Source organism: Colobus angolensis, unplaced genomic scaffold (assembly GCF_000951035.1).
Source record: "Colobus angolensis palliatus isolate OR3802 unplaced genomic scaffold, Cang.pa_1.0 Scaffold218, whole genome shotgun sequence".
In the NCBI taxonomy this organism is placed as follows: Eukaryota; Metazoa; Chordata; class Mammalia; order Primates; family Cercopithecidae; genus Colobus; species Colobus angolensis.
The window spans coordinates 174,664-188,850 of record NW_012115355.1 but is presented as its reverse complement, the minus strand read 5'-3'; the positions used below and the strand labels follow the sequence as shown (position 1 = coordinate 188,850).

At 36.4% G+C, this 14,187-nt stretch overlaps 1 protein-coding gene across 1 annotated transcript in view; it reads left to right on the top strand.

Moving 5' to 3' along the window:
- Positions 1-14,187, top strand: part of DIAPH3 (diaphanous-related formin 3) — a gene marked incomplete at its 3' end in the record, with an annotated part of 233,999 nt that overhangs the window by 65,079 nt on the left and 154,733 nt on the right. Inside the window, exon 4 of the mRNA XM_011943276.1 lies at positions 6,096-6,200. Coding sequence (XP_011798666.1) covers positions 6,096-6,200 — 105 coding nt within the window. The remainder of the gene's footprint in view (positions 1-6,095; positions 6,201-14,187) is intronic.

The following is a 14,187-nucleotide window of genomic DNA, read 5'->3' as shown; positions in this document are numbered from 1 at the left end:
CTGTGTTCCCATGTATTGAATGAAAAAAAAAGTTTTCCAACTATTCTACTTCTGAAATCTATTCCTAGTACTAGTCAGACTAGCACAGTAAAACAGCACAGTGATTCCGTTTAGGTATAGATTTTAATTAGAAAGTAATTGGCCAAAGGAAAACTATTTTTTTGATGTTGCAACTCTCAGTTTCCCCTGTCAAAACTGTGTCTACACATTTACAGGTGGTCCCCAACATATAGCAGTTTGACTTAACAATTTTTTGACTTTACAGTGGTGAAAGCAACATGGATTTGGTAGAGACTGTACTTCAAATTTTGAATTTTGGTCTTTTCCTAGGCTAGCTATATGCAGTCTGACACTCTCGTGTAATGTGGGGCAGAAACTGAGAGTTGCAGCTCCCCTGTCAACCATGCAGTCATTAGGCTGAACGGCTGACTATACTGTGTCCCCAGCATTTTTTGGATATTGTGCTTTGTGTGTTCGCATCCCACCATGTCTACAAAATGTGCATCTCTGTATTCAAAATGTTATTATAAAATAGCATTTGTGTTAGATGATTTTGTCCACCTGCAGGCCAATGTAAGTGTTCTGAGCACGTTTAAGGGAGGCTAGGCTGAGCTGTGACATGCAGTAGGTTAGGTGTATTAAATGCATTTCTGCATTTCAATTTTTAATGGCTTTTTTGGGACATAACCCCATTGTAAGTTGAACATCTGTATATTAGGAAGTACTATAAATGAGATAATTCATAATGTATATTGCTAACATGTTAATATAACTTTAACATCAAAAACAATAATATGCTCTTCAGACAGATTAAAATTTTGAATAGTTGACTTGTCAAATAATGTTTTTGAATGAGATATATTTGGCCTAATAGCCAGTTGATAAGATTTTTCCATTTAAAGGGTAGAGATTTATTTCATATATCCATGGAAATTTTAACCTCATTCAGATTACTCACTGAGCCTTATGTATTTATGTTTTCTTTGTATTTCCTGTTCAATATTTTACCTGTAATAGATATTTAATGAGATATGTATCTGTATCGGCATATGATAGATTGAGGTAAATGGCCATTTTAGAGCTGTTTTACAATCTGTGTCTGCAGTGTCATTTTGTACCTATGCAGTGTGGTAGCACAGTAAAACAGCATGTTTTACTGACCTGTGTTTGAATGGAAGGATCAGTTAATACACAATAGTTTATATTGCCTTTTTTTTTAAGGTCATCTATATGTGTTTCTATATTTATTCAGTTCAATTTGAAAGAAGTCTTATTTTAATATCAAGTAAATTATTTTCAGATGGTATAGTGGGTACTGTGGGTACCCCCTCCCATCTCCTTTTTACCAGGTTGGTGCACCCATGCCCCAGGTGATGAGCATTGGCTTCTAATGGCTCATAGATGCCCCTTTCTCCAGAGGTTTGCCCTCATCAGAACTAGGATTCTGCAGCTAATGACTAACTTGAGGTTGTCGAGGCTGGTTTCTGCTACCAGGTTATCCTGACTGTGGTGCATTTCAGGGTGAAGTGAGAATCCACCAGAGGCCACCTTTAGTATGTCTTTTTTCCTCTTTTGTCTTACCTCCTTTACTCTATCCTGAGAGCAGCCCCACCTGCACCTGAATCCCTGTTTCAGGCTTTGCTTTTAAGGGAAACTGACCTTAGATAATGGAGATACAACATGATAATTTTGAGGAAATATAAACTAAGAAGCATAAAAAATGATGACTTGCTCACTTCTCCCCACTGACTTTTCCCAAGTCTAGTTTCTTAGATAGCCTTGGGAGATGCTGAACCCTTCTGGAATTGCAACATAAAATATGGATATGCGTTTTTTAGGAAAAAACCTCCCACTAAATTTTCTAAGGACTTTGTGACTCCCTGAAGTTAAGTGCCACTGCCTCATGGAGTTTTCTTCTTTCAGCCTTGTTTTCCATAAATAGAAATTCAAAATATATTCTAAAAATACCGTACCCCTAATGCTTTCACTCATATTTTCTCTCTATTGCCCCCTTATTTCTTTTTCTCTCTCTCTCTCATTTTTCTTTTTTAAAGGGCAGAGCTTTTCTTACTCTTTCAAGTGCCATTTCCTCCTGGACATATGGAGAATGACCTGTTAGATGAAGTTACATGCCTAGTGGGTATCCCACAAAGGTTTAGGGTGTTATGTAATTGATTCCAAACTTTTTTTGTTTTGTAGTATTGTCTTAATCCATTTTTATGTTGCTATAAAGGAATACCTGAGACTAAGTAATTTAAAAAAGAGGTTTATTTGGCTCTCAATTCTGCAAGCTGTACAAGAAACATGGGACCAGCATGTGCTTTTGGTGAGGGCCTTCGGGAGCTTCCACTCATGATGAAAGGCAAGAAGGAGCTGGTGTGTGCAGAGATCACATGGTGCGAGAGGAGGCAAGAGAGAAGGTGGTGGGGAGGTTCCAAACTCTTATTAACAGCCTACTCTCATGGGAATTAATAGGGCAAGAACTCAGTCGCCCCCACCCCAGGAAGGTCATTAATCTATTAATGAGGGAACTACATCCATGACCCAGACACTGCCCACTAGGCCCTAGTTCCAACACTGGGGATCAACTTTAAATATGAGATTTGCATGGGACATCATCCAAATTAGAGCAAGTATTATTTGTCTCCTTTTTGTTTTTTACACTAGGACTGTCATCACACTTTTGTCAGGAAGGTGAGTGCCATATTTAGGCAAAAGAAGTGGGATAAACCATTGGAAGCAGCTGGGAGAACTTTGGGTTTCTCCCTTAATTTCAGATGTATTATTGTACTAGTCAGAGTTCTCCAGAGAAACAGAACCAATAGGATGTCTGCCTGTCTATGAGAGGGGATTTATTAGGAGGACCGGCTCACATGACTATAAAGGGCGAGAAGTCCTACAGTATGCTATGTGCAAGCTGGAGAACCAGGAAAGTCAGCAGCGTGGCTCAGTTCAGGTTCCAAATTTTCAAAACCAAGGAAGTTGTTGGTGTAACTCAGTTGGAGGCTGAGGAGGTGGCTTAAGGCCTGAGAACTCCAGGGAGAGTGCCACTGGTGGAAGTCCCAGGGCCCAAAGGTTGAAGAACCTGTAGTTCTGATGTCCAAGGGCAGAAGAAGTTTGTCCCATTTCCAGAAGAGAGAAGGAGACTTAGCCTTCCTTCTGCCTTTTTGTTCTATTGAAGCTTTCAGCTGATTAGATGGTGCCTGCCCACATTGAGGGCGGATCTTCCTTACTCAGTCCACTGATTCAACTGCCAATCTCTTCTGAAAGGCATACTTTGAGATAATGCTTTACCAGCTATCTGGGTATACTTTAAGCCAGAAGATTAACCTAAAATTAACCATCACACCTAAAATTAACCAACCCCCAAAATTAACCATCACAACCACTTTTGTGTATGAACTGGTGTTATCATGAAGATGTGTTTCCAAAAAGAAAGCAGAGGCCTTTGTAAAAAATTCTTTCTCCTACTCACCTTGAAGTTTTATTTCAGTTTCAGCCATAACTAAAGGACTTTCTGTTTTTTGATATTCTGTATATATTAAGTATTTTAATTTACTAAAGAGACTGGATAATGTTTGGCCATTAGCCTGAAAATAAAAATACAGTGAATAATTTAAAACAGAATTTCCCAGTGCTCTCAGGTTCCCCCACGTTTTATAACAATTATCCCCTAACTCATTACTTTCTTCCAGTGAAATTCTTTGTGGATAATGTTACCTATGTTCATAAATTAAGAACATCAGTATGTCTTACTGTACTATATAATAAAAATATGTATTTCAATTTAAACAATTGGCCATGACTACTCAAGAAGGTATAGTAAATTCACACTCTTGAATCTCTGCTTCATACCTCTGTGAGTACAGAAGTGGCACTGTAGATTGGTAGATTGATATACTTGTGCTGTTTTGGGGATTCAGATACCACAAACAGTATTTCCCTGGGACATCTACATTTCAGAGATGAAGCACAAGTATTGGTAAAGCTTAAAAAAGCACAGTGTAACTATAATTTACAGAATAGTTTGATTCTTGGAAAATTCAGTAAAGTAAAACCATGCAATATAAAGTATTTAATACGTAACAATTTTACATTTTACATCTATTTCTGGAATAGGAGACTGGCAGAACTTGTTTTCTAGTCACAACACTGCTGATCAAAACAGAAACTGGTCCAGACAGACTAAAGTATATAAAAAAAAAAAAACAGCAAAAACTGGCAGATGGGGCAAAAGCAATCCCTAGCTGCCCTCATTACTCATTAGTATAAGACACTCCCACAAGCTCCATGACAATTTACAAATGCCATGGCAATGGCCCAGAAGTTACCACCCCTTTCCTAGAAAATTCTAAATAATAATTTACATTGACCCACCTCCTAATTTGCATATGGCTAAGTGGGTTTAAGTGAGTATAATTACAGTTGCCAAGAGCCCATACATTGCTGACTCTGGGCACACTGCCTGTGAGTTAGCCCTGCTCCGCAAGGAGCAGTACCATTCGATAAAAGGTTGCTGTGTAACACCACTTTGCCTTTGAATTCTTTCTATGATGAAGGCATGAGCCGCGCTGGGCTAAGCCCCAAATTTGGGGCTCACCTGTCCTGCAACAGTTCCATTGAATTAGGCTTCATTAAGGAGGATTCTTTCTCTCTCTCTTTTTAAGGTATGTGAATCTCTCTGTGGGGCACAAGGTAGTTTTTACTGTACAGGTCAAACTGTGATGCTACCCCTGTAAATGCTGGTAGCATCACCTCAATTATTGTGACAACTAACATGCTTCAAGAAGTTTCCAAAATTTCCAAAATGCTTCCTGTGTCGTATTAAGGCCTACTGAGCCTTCCCTCACTAGCTTAGACAAGAAAAACGAAACAAAACAAACCTTGATTCACATAATTGGGTGTTTCTAACTAAAACAGCAAAAGTGACTTTACTAATTACTACCTTTTATTGTAGTGTCAAATGGAACAGCTTCTAAGATCTTAAATATTTCTATCAAGGTAAAATGAAGGGAATTTTGACTTTTAAGAGCTTGAAGGGTTTGGTAGCCAAGAATTGAGTCAGCTAAAGGCATAAACTACAGTGTTTGATTAATGTAGCACCTTTATAAAATCTGTAAGAAATTTAACTTGCTAGGCTCCATAGGTGATCCAAAGTCCTGAATTTTATGATCCATTCTGAGTAGATACGAAGTTTATATACATTCAGATATTTTACATTGCACATCACAAATGACTCAGGGCTAAGTTCACGAGAACATTCATTTGAGCTGCCCTTCTCCTTTAGCCATTTCTGTCTTACCTCAGACGCCCTTTCCTTTGCCAGAACAGCCTCTTACTTCAGCAGCTTAATTAAGAGCAATTCATATATTTATGTGGATGTATACCTGACTTGAATTTTTAGTTAAAATTAAGCCTATAGCAAGATCTTGGTTACTTAAATCCTTATTTTGGTTGGTGCTGTTGAGAAATGTTCGATTTTAGGTGGTAGCTGTTTTTATAAGTATAACTTTTATGTAGCTTAGAACATTCAATAAGTTAACTAGTTAACATTTTTGATAAGAGTAGGGAAAAGACAAAACTATAAAGTGCTTTGTCCTTTGCTGGAATCAGTACTGGGTATTTGATATGTGCTTGCGGCTATCAGAATCTGAAACTTGGTTGGTTTATTTACTTTTTATTTTTTATGACTCACACGCAGCTCTTTCAAAGCAAGTGCAAGATAGCTTCAGGTGCAGCTGTTGTAAAAATACATAAATATATTGAAATTGTGAATCCTAATGACCTTATGAATGGCAGAAATCTGCAACTGTCTAATTATCTATAGTGATGTGAATATAATTTTATTTGCCTGCTGTGAATTTTAAAAGTTCTTTTGGTAAGTATTTTACCTGTTAAAATGATCTAGAATGCTTTCTTCTCTCCCTTTCCAGCTCTTTTTTTCTCTCCTTCCTTCAGGCAGAACTACACGTAAATGATTCCAAAACAATTAATGCTGCTTTAGTCACAAATTATTGATTTTTCCATTCGTAGTGCATGTAGAATTGCTGCTCTACTTAGATTCTAAACTGAGGCATTTTAATTGTGTTTTCCAGGAAGATATGAATTTAAATGAAGATAAAAAGGCACCATTGCGGGAAAAGGACTTCAGTATCAAAAAAGAAATGGTGATGCAGTACATTAATACTGCTTCTAAGACAGTAAGTAAAACTGTCAAGTTGAAAAATACTGCCGAACATGTTTTAATATGGAAAACAACACATTTGTTTAATGAAGTGCTTAAGGTTGTGGACAACTGTAATCAGAGGGCTCCTGAATATATAATTAAGGGCACAAGTATTATACATTTGTTTAAATTAAAAATATTTCTCATCTTACAGCTTTTAAGCTGCTTGTGTTTTTTAGCTAGTTACATTGCTAAGAAACACTGTGGGGGGACTACTCTGTCACCTTTTCTTGTTAGTGAATTAATATAGTCATTGATTTTTAATGTCACTTATAAATCAGAGTGATATTTGCATTATAGAAAAGTGAGACTGATTTTACTGTCTACATCAAGGTACATAATAGTGGCTTAGAAGTGTATCTTAGTAATGTGAATCTCCCTATGAATAAAATTATCTTGTAACAAATTATAAATGTTGGTATTAAAAGGAGCATTAGGCTTCTATGTGGCTGCCAATTTTCTAGAGACACATGAAATATGTGGGTGGAAGTAATGACTAAATGTCTAAGAAACCATGACTGGCACACAGAATCAATTGCATTTATTTCATGGGAAAACAAATGAGCTGGACTAGTCATATACAAATTGTGAATAAATGGATTGGATGAAGAATATAAAATGGAAGCCAATGAAGAAGCAATCAGTAGAAAGACAGTAGAAAATGATTTTGGCTCAATTTACAACAGAATTGGATTAGGAAAAAGTAGCTTAACACACTAGTTTTCCTTGTGTATTTTAACCTAAGTTCAGGTTACAAGAACATAAGTTATTTATACTTTAACTACGTTTATCTGCTACACCAGTGACTCTGAGGTATTTCTTTTGGAAGAAAGACACAAGTGATGTTTAATTTTTAAACATGTCTCATGTTTTGGCAACTTGCTCTTCAGGTATAGAAATCACGATGAGTACTGTGCTTTTTTTTAGCTCTTTGTATAGATGGACTCTGTATCCCTGCTACTATGATACTGATACTAATTGCCTTTGTCCTTTAATTATACTTATATATCACAAATTGGTATTGGTCGGTTAAGAGTCAGAGCTCTGGTGTTTTGGATCTGCTTATGTATCTCTGCCTGACCTTGGAAATCTTATTTTACCTCTTTGATTCTCAATTTCCTTACCATAAAATGGGAATACCTACATAGTGGACTCATTATCAGAGTTAAATGGGCAGGCATGGTGGCTTGAGACGTCAAGGTGAAAGGACCTCTTGAGGCTAGGAGTTTGAAAGCAGCCTGGACAACATAGTGAAACTTTGTCTCAACCAGAAAAAGAAATTAGCTGGATATGGTGATGAGATCCTGTAGTCCTGGCTACTTGGGAGACTGAGGTGGGAGGATTGCTTGAACCCAGGAGTTCAAGGCTGCAGTGAGCTTCGATCACATCACTGTACTCCAGCCTGGGTGACAGAGTGAGACCCTGTCTCTAAAATAATAATAAAAACAAAATTAAATTGTTTATTCCATGATTAGAACACAACATATTTTATGACTAGTGACTGCCTCTTGTGGTAGGAGTGGTGGTGGTAGCAATCGTTTGTTTTTCTTTGTAATTTGTTTATTGTTCTTGTTATCGTAATCATTGTACCATAATTTAAAATATAGGGAAAAATACATCAGTAAAAATACAAATTTACTATTTGTAAGTTCACATTTCTAAGGTTTTTTTTTTTGTTGTTGTTTTTTAAGTCTCTATAAGGCCAGGTGTGGTGACTCATGCCTGTAATTCCAGCACCTTGGGAGGCCTAGGCAGGCAGATCACTTGAGCCCAGGAGTTTGAGACCAGCCTGGGCAACATAGTAAGGCCCTGTCTCGACAAAAGATACAAAAATTAGCTGGATGTGGTGTCTTGTGCCTGTAGTCCCAGCTACTCAGGAATCTGTGTCCTCTGGAGCAGCACTGGATGTACATAACAGAAACACATAAACATATATGTAATAGGAGGTGAAATGTGATATGGAAAAAAAATAACAGACGGGTGAGTGTAGATAGTGTTCATGTTTTGTGTAGTGTTCATGTCAGTGAAGACTACCCTGTTAAGGAATTGTAAATCTAACAAGTAGGAATTCATTTCATATAATTATAAGAGATATGACATCAGTTAGAACTGGTTTACAAAACCTTGGCATGATAGTTCATATTAATTCTTGAATTTGAGATAATAAACATACTCTAAAGAAACAAACTGTTTTGAACGTTGTTATGTGGATCTGTTTCAGTTTGCATTCACTGATTTTCAACTTTAATCCTCTAATCATTTTGGACTAAGGTTGAAATTTGTTTACCACAATTAGGTAATTAAATTATCAGGATTGAAATAGATTAGTTATCTAAAGTGTGATTACAGCATTGACTTATTTAATTAGTGTGTGGAGGATCATGGCTCTTCCTAGGAAGGTTCTGAATAATTTGGCAGGTGGTTAACATTCTAGAAAGTTCAAGCTGACCAGTCATTTATTTTTGCTCTGGAAGTAGAAACACATTTTATTAACTCTAGGGTACTGACTTTGTCATGCCACTTTATTTACATTAATGACTGTTGAAAAAGTTATGCTGAAAAGAACAGAAGCAAAGTTCATAGATACATTGTTCTACAAAGGATATGAAAAGGATAGAGGATAAAAAAGATATACTTTTGTTATGGTTTTAGGCTTATAATTGCTTCCAGATTCTCTTTTTTGGGTAAGCATTAATATTATTTTTTGGAAATTAGTACTGATGTCTAACAGTGTATATGGTTTGAAAATATTTAACCCTCAAAATATTAACCCTCAAAGTAGGCCTAACGTAGATAAGGTTGGTTTTTAGAATTTAAAAAAAATGCCACCAATCAAACTAAGTTATTTCTAAACCTTAATAAGTTTGAATTTAGATGGCACAAGAATAAAACTGAATTTGTGCAGTTAGGAAGGATTATTACAATTTTATTAAGCAAGTGTTGTATTTAGAAGCAGAAAATATCAGATTTACATTTTTCTAACTTCCAGGTCATGGGAACGTGATCCAGGTTATTTTTTTATGTACACTCTCATGGGCAGTTCCACTTGGGGGTTTTTGAGAAAGATTTCTCTCCCTCATGAAAGGATCTAGAGTTGGAGAGCCACTTTGTTCTGCCATTGGATGTGGTTGTGAGAGGTTGATGTCACAGTGCTTGATGTCACGGAGCTGCTTCTCTGGCTTAATGCATTATTGCCCCTAGACTCTTCATTATGTGAAGTGATGCAGGTTCTCATGGAAGCTGCTCCGAGTTTTTTCTTTGCCACTGTCAAGAGTCCTGATATACCATCCACATGCATTTTTGCCTGTGCTGGATCTTTAATTCTAATTCATTCTGGAAATTACTATTTCCATTCAAAGAAGCATCCTTAAAACGCTCCCCTCACTCAGTGTGGGCTCACTCATAGCATAGATGAGAGAGGTACTACAAGGCACTGTGCCCATTCCATGGTAAATGACTCAACTCAGATGTTTAACAGCAAGTTTATTGGAGAAAATGTCTTTTAAGAAGAATCCAGACTTGACTTGTTTGATCATATAACTGGAGGGTAAGACTGTGATGCAGTTAGTGGTAAAGACCTTGATAGCAGGATGTGATGTGAATAGGCCAAATGGAAGAGGATCCATAGTTTCCAATAAATGTAAGAACAAAAAATTCTGGACCAGAACAGAGAATGCTCTTGTAAACCACAACTGCCTGAGGATTTTCACTATTTTTTAAAATAGAAAAGAATTAGAAATTAATATACAAATCTATTATATACATATAGATGTATGTAATAGTAATGCTTAACCTTGAGTATAGTTCTCATTCGTTATTAGAGTTTGACTATTTTTAATCTTATCTTCCCTTAGAATGCTTAAAGTACTCCATCAGATACTGTTAAAAGATGATTTCTGTGGTTAAGCTTCTTATGTTCGAGTGCACAAACCAAGCATAGAAGATATATCCTAATAGAATTACTGCCTTCACTTAGTTTTCTTTTTCCTCTTTTCTTTTTGGGATGGTGCATCATACCCTATGTCTGTGATAGAAATGTTTATTAATGCTTATTTTCTTGTAGGTGCTTGAGTTATATTAAAGGTGAGCTGTTTCTGGATATATTATTTCTGGATAATGTGAGAAAAATCTCATGATGGGGGTCATGGGAGACTATGGATTAATTTATATACAATTAAAGTATGTGTTAAAAAGGATTCTTATTGATCTAAATCCATTCTGAACAAGATTTATATATTTTTTCTCTATCAATCACAAAGGGTTAGTAAAAATAAAATATATGGCTGGGCTTGGTGGCTTACGCCTGTGATCCCAGCACTTTGGGAGGCGAAGGCGGGTGGATCATTTGAGGTCAGGAGTTCCAGAGCAGCCTGGCCAACGTGGTGAAACCCCGTCTCTACTAAAAATACAAAAATTAGCTGGATGTGGTGGCACGCACCTGTAATCCCAGCTATTCAGGAGGCTGAGGCAGGAGAATCACTTGAACCCGGGAGGTGGAGGTTATGGTGAGCCGAGATTGTGCCACTGCAGTACAGTCTGGGCGACAGAGTGAGACGCTTTCCCCCTCCTTGCCCCCCCAAAATAAATATGCATTATACCTTTCCTGTCTGTTGAGAGGAAGGAGTCTTCTATTTGCTGTTCTACTTTTAGGTTTGTCAGGGTAATCTGCAGCAATATGAAACTAGGGAAGTCCTGAGAGGCCAAAACCTATATTCCAGACAAGTGAAAGCAGACCCCTGAAAGGAGGAGAAGATTCTTGAAGGAGGCAGAGACTCAGAGGGGCAGAGTAAGGATAGAGGGAAGGAGGCCAAGTTTGAGAGATAGATTAGAAAGGAGAACCAAAAAGATGTCTGGTCCTTTGTGGGGAGGCGGGGTTTCTGGGAGAGATTTGGAGAGATATTTAAAGAGATTTTGAGGGAAATTTTGGTTTATGTTATGTAGTGCAGTGTGTTTATTGTGTCTCCAAGAATACTTCAGTAGAGATGAACATTTGCTTATCAGTGCTTTGGGAGTTATCTTTTCCCCCCAATTAATTTTCGTAGTTCAAGATGATTAAACTGTTCAGACAGTTTAATTACCTACAGATTACAACTGGACTGCTACCTGTTAGCATATTGCACCGCCCCTGTCCCCCCCACCCCCACTTTTTGGCTGTACCATTAGGTTTAGATAAATGCTTTAAACATTTCTCTTTGAACTTTGTACTTCTACTTAAAAGCTCTTCTGAATGCACTAGCTTGGAATCAGAAGTTGTGATAGACTCCTCATCTCCCTTATCCACATATCATTGGCATCTGTATTACAGCTGCATTAACATGTCCAGTTTAGGTGAGCTGACATCTAAGGATAGCCTAATCTCACATTTCTAAGATTCTTAATTAGAACATACATTCTTTATTTTATATGTATGTTTTTGTTTTATCTTTTTTGATTTTTTTGGATCAAGAAGCAGAATTCCTCTTTTATAAATGCTCCTGAAAGTTTGCTAGCTCCTTCTTTTTCCCTGTCAAGCTGGTTTCCAAGTGAATGTAAAGGCTATTCTGAGGCATTTATTAGAGAAGTTTTGGATACAGTTTTAATTCTTTGAACGCTTCCTTAAGTATTATTGTAGTAGTTCTTCCTCATACTTTTTAAATGTGAAAGTTAAATATCAAGTATTAATGATCATAACTTTACGAGGCGTAAAGACCATTATAAAAGTTTTTTAAGCAACACAATGAAACAACTGAGTCTAAATTGAGTTCATAAGTGTAGAATTATAGTTTCTTGTGTGTGTATGTATATATTTGTGTGTATGGATATATGTATAATATAGTGTTTAAAAGTATTTTGAAAGGTCTTGTCATAGTACTGTTGTTCTAGCTCAATAGGCCATGATGTTCTCAAGGATGGAAGACCTTGTATTCTGCAATATTATTTTTCTAGGCATATCTTGATCAGAAAAGAACTATGTTTGAGAAAATATCAGTCATGTATTTGGGGTTATGTGCACAGTCGACCCTCTGTATTCATGGGTTTTTCATCCCATGAATTCAACTAACTGCAGGTTGAAAATATTTGGAAAAATAATTGTGTCTACGCTGGACATGCACAGCTTTCTTTTATTGTTATTCCCTAAACAATATAATGACTATTTACATAGCATTTACATTGTATTAGGTATTGTAAGTCATCTAGAGATGATTTAAAATATATGGGGGGATGTGAATGTTATATGCAAATACTATGCCATTTTATATCAGAGCCTGGAGCATCTCTGGATTCTGGTGTCTGTGGGAGGTCCTGGAACCAATCTCCCATGGATACCGAGGGGTGACTGCATTTTCTCTAGATGGAAAATCTGGAATTGATTTGTTACTTTTAGCATTGATTTGTTAATATTGTATATTAGTAGGGCATTTTAATGCATTTCAGTGTCAGTTTTTCTTGCTTTCAGTTACGGTTTCCAATGTTAATTTTGTAAAACATTGTCAGGTACAAGTAAATTAAGTTCTTTTTATTTTCTCTCACTTTTTGGTTGTTGTTACTTAAAGGAGGCTTACATTTTAACCACTAGAAACTTAGAAGAACCAAAGTTTCACACATTCTTGTTAACATTAACATGTTTTTTTTTTTTTTTTTTGCTTCTATTTCAGATTACGGATTTGATAAAAACACCCCTGTAACACAAAAGCTTAGTAAAAAGTTTGTGATTGACATTAGATGTATCTAATAAACACAATGCCCTTATGATGCTTTGCCTGCTTGTTTCCAGGTCTTACTTGCTGACTAGCAGAAAATTTCAGAGCCTCAGCACAATGAACTGATTTCTTGTTAAGACTATTTTCTAATAATCTAGCTGGCACTTTAGTTTTCATTTGTCCCTATATAGAATAGGTTTTATGTATGCACAGTTAAAATGATCTTCCAACAGCTAAAATTCATCCAGATTCCTTGTGAGTTGTTTCTGGGCAGCACCAGTGGTGTTTCATGTTCTCTAGTATTACTGAATTGTGTTTTTGTTCAGGTGGGAGATGATAATGAAGAAACGGATCATCTTTTCTTTTTTTATAGGAGTAAATTATATTGCTCACGTTAGAATTGTATACTTTTGATCTTTAAAAAATCTTATAGGTAGTTAAGACAGCTTTTCTTTTATTATAGCATTTTTTAAAAAAAGGTTTCATCAGATATAGAAAAACTGCTATTTACTAGTTGAATTTTATTAGATCCTGAGTTGATTAATGATGTTTATACCACTTGTTGGCATTAGAGGTCATCCAAGGTTGTTTTCATCTTGTCACTGAATTGTTTTCATCTTGTCACTGAGTTGTTTCTTGGCCTAAGACATTTTGCTATGCTTGTGCTTACTTTTTAGATTTTTATGAACATAATTAAACTTATGTCAAGTAACCATGAATGTAGTGATAACTTTGAAAGTGCCACAAGAGGCATGTGACATCCGTATATACAATTATAAGGAACCTTTTAAAACAAGGAACACTTCTAAAGGAAAAAGTGAAAATTTAAGAAAATAAATGCTATGTATGTGCAGGTGTCTTTCAGTGAGCAAAAGGGCTAAGTAATTGATGAAATGAGGAAAAAGTCTCCAGGAGTAATAACTCTTGATCTTGATAGCCAGTAGAATCATCTGGGGAACTTTAACTATTTAAATGTCCAGGCCTTACCACTTAACACTTCCATAAAACAGTTCCTGTGAATGGGACCCAGGCATCAATATTGAGTAAAGCCCTCCTGGTAATTCTAGGGTACAGCCAAGAATGAGGACCACTGGGCTGTAGAAGATGAGCCTTATCACCAGATGTCTCTTATTATAACATTAATTTAACAAGAGATCAGGAATTTAAAGGCTAAGCATGGACCATTTACTATTAAAACTATTTTCTAGTCACAGTGGCTTCAAGGATAGTTTGCCATATGCATAACATCAAAATGAGTGTTCAAGTAGCATAAATACAGGT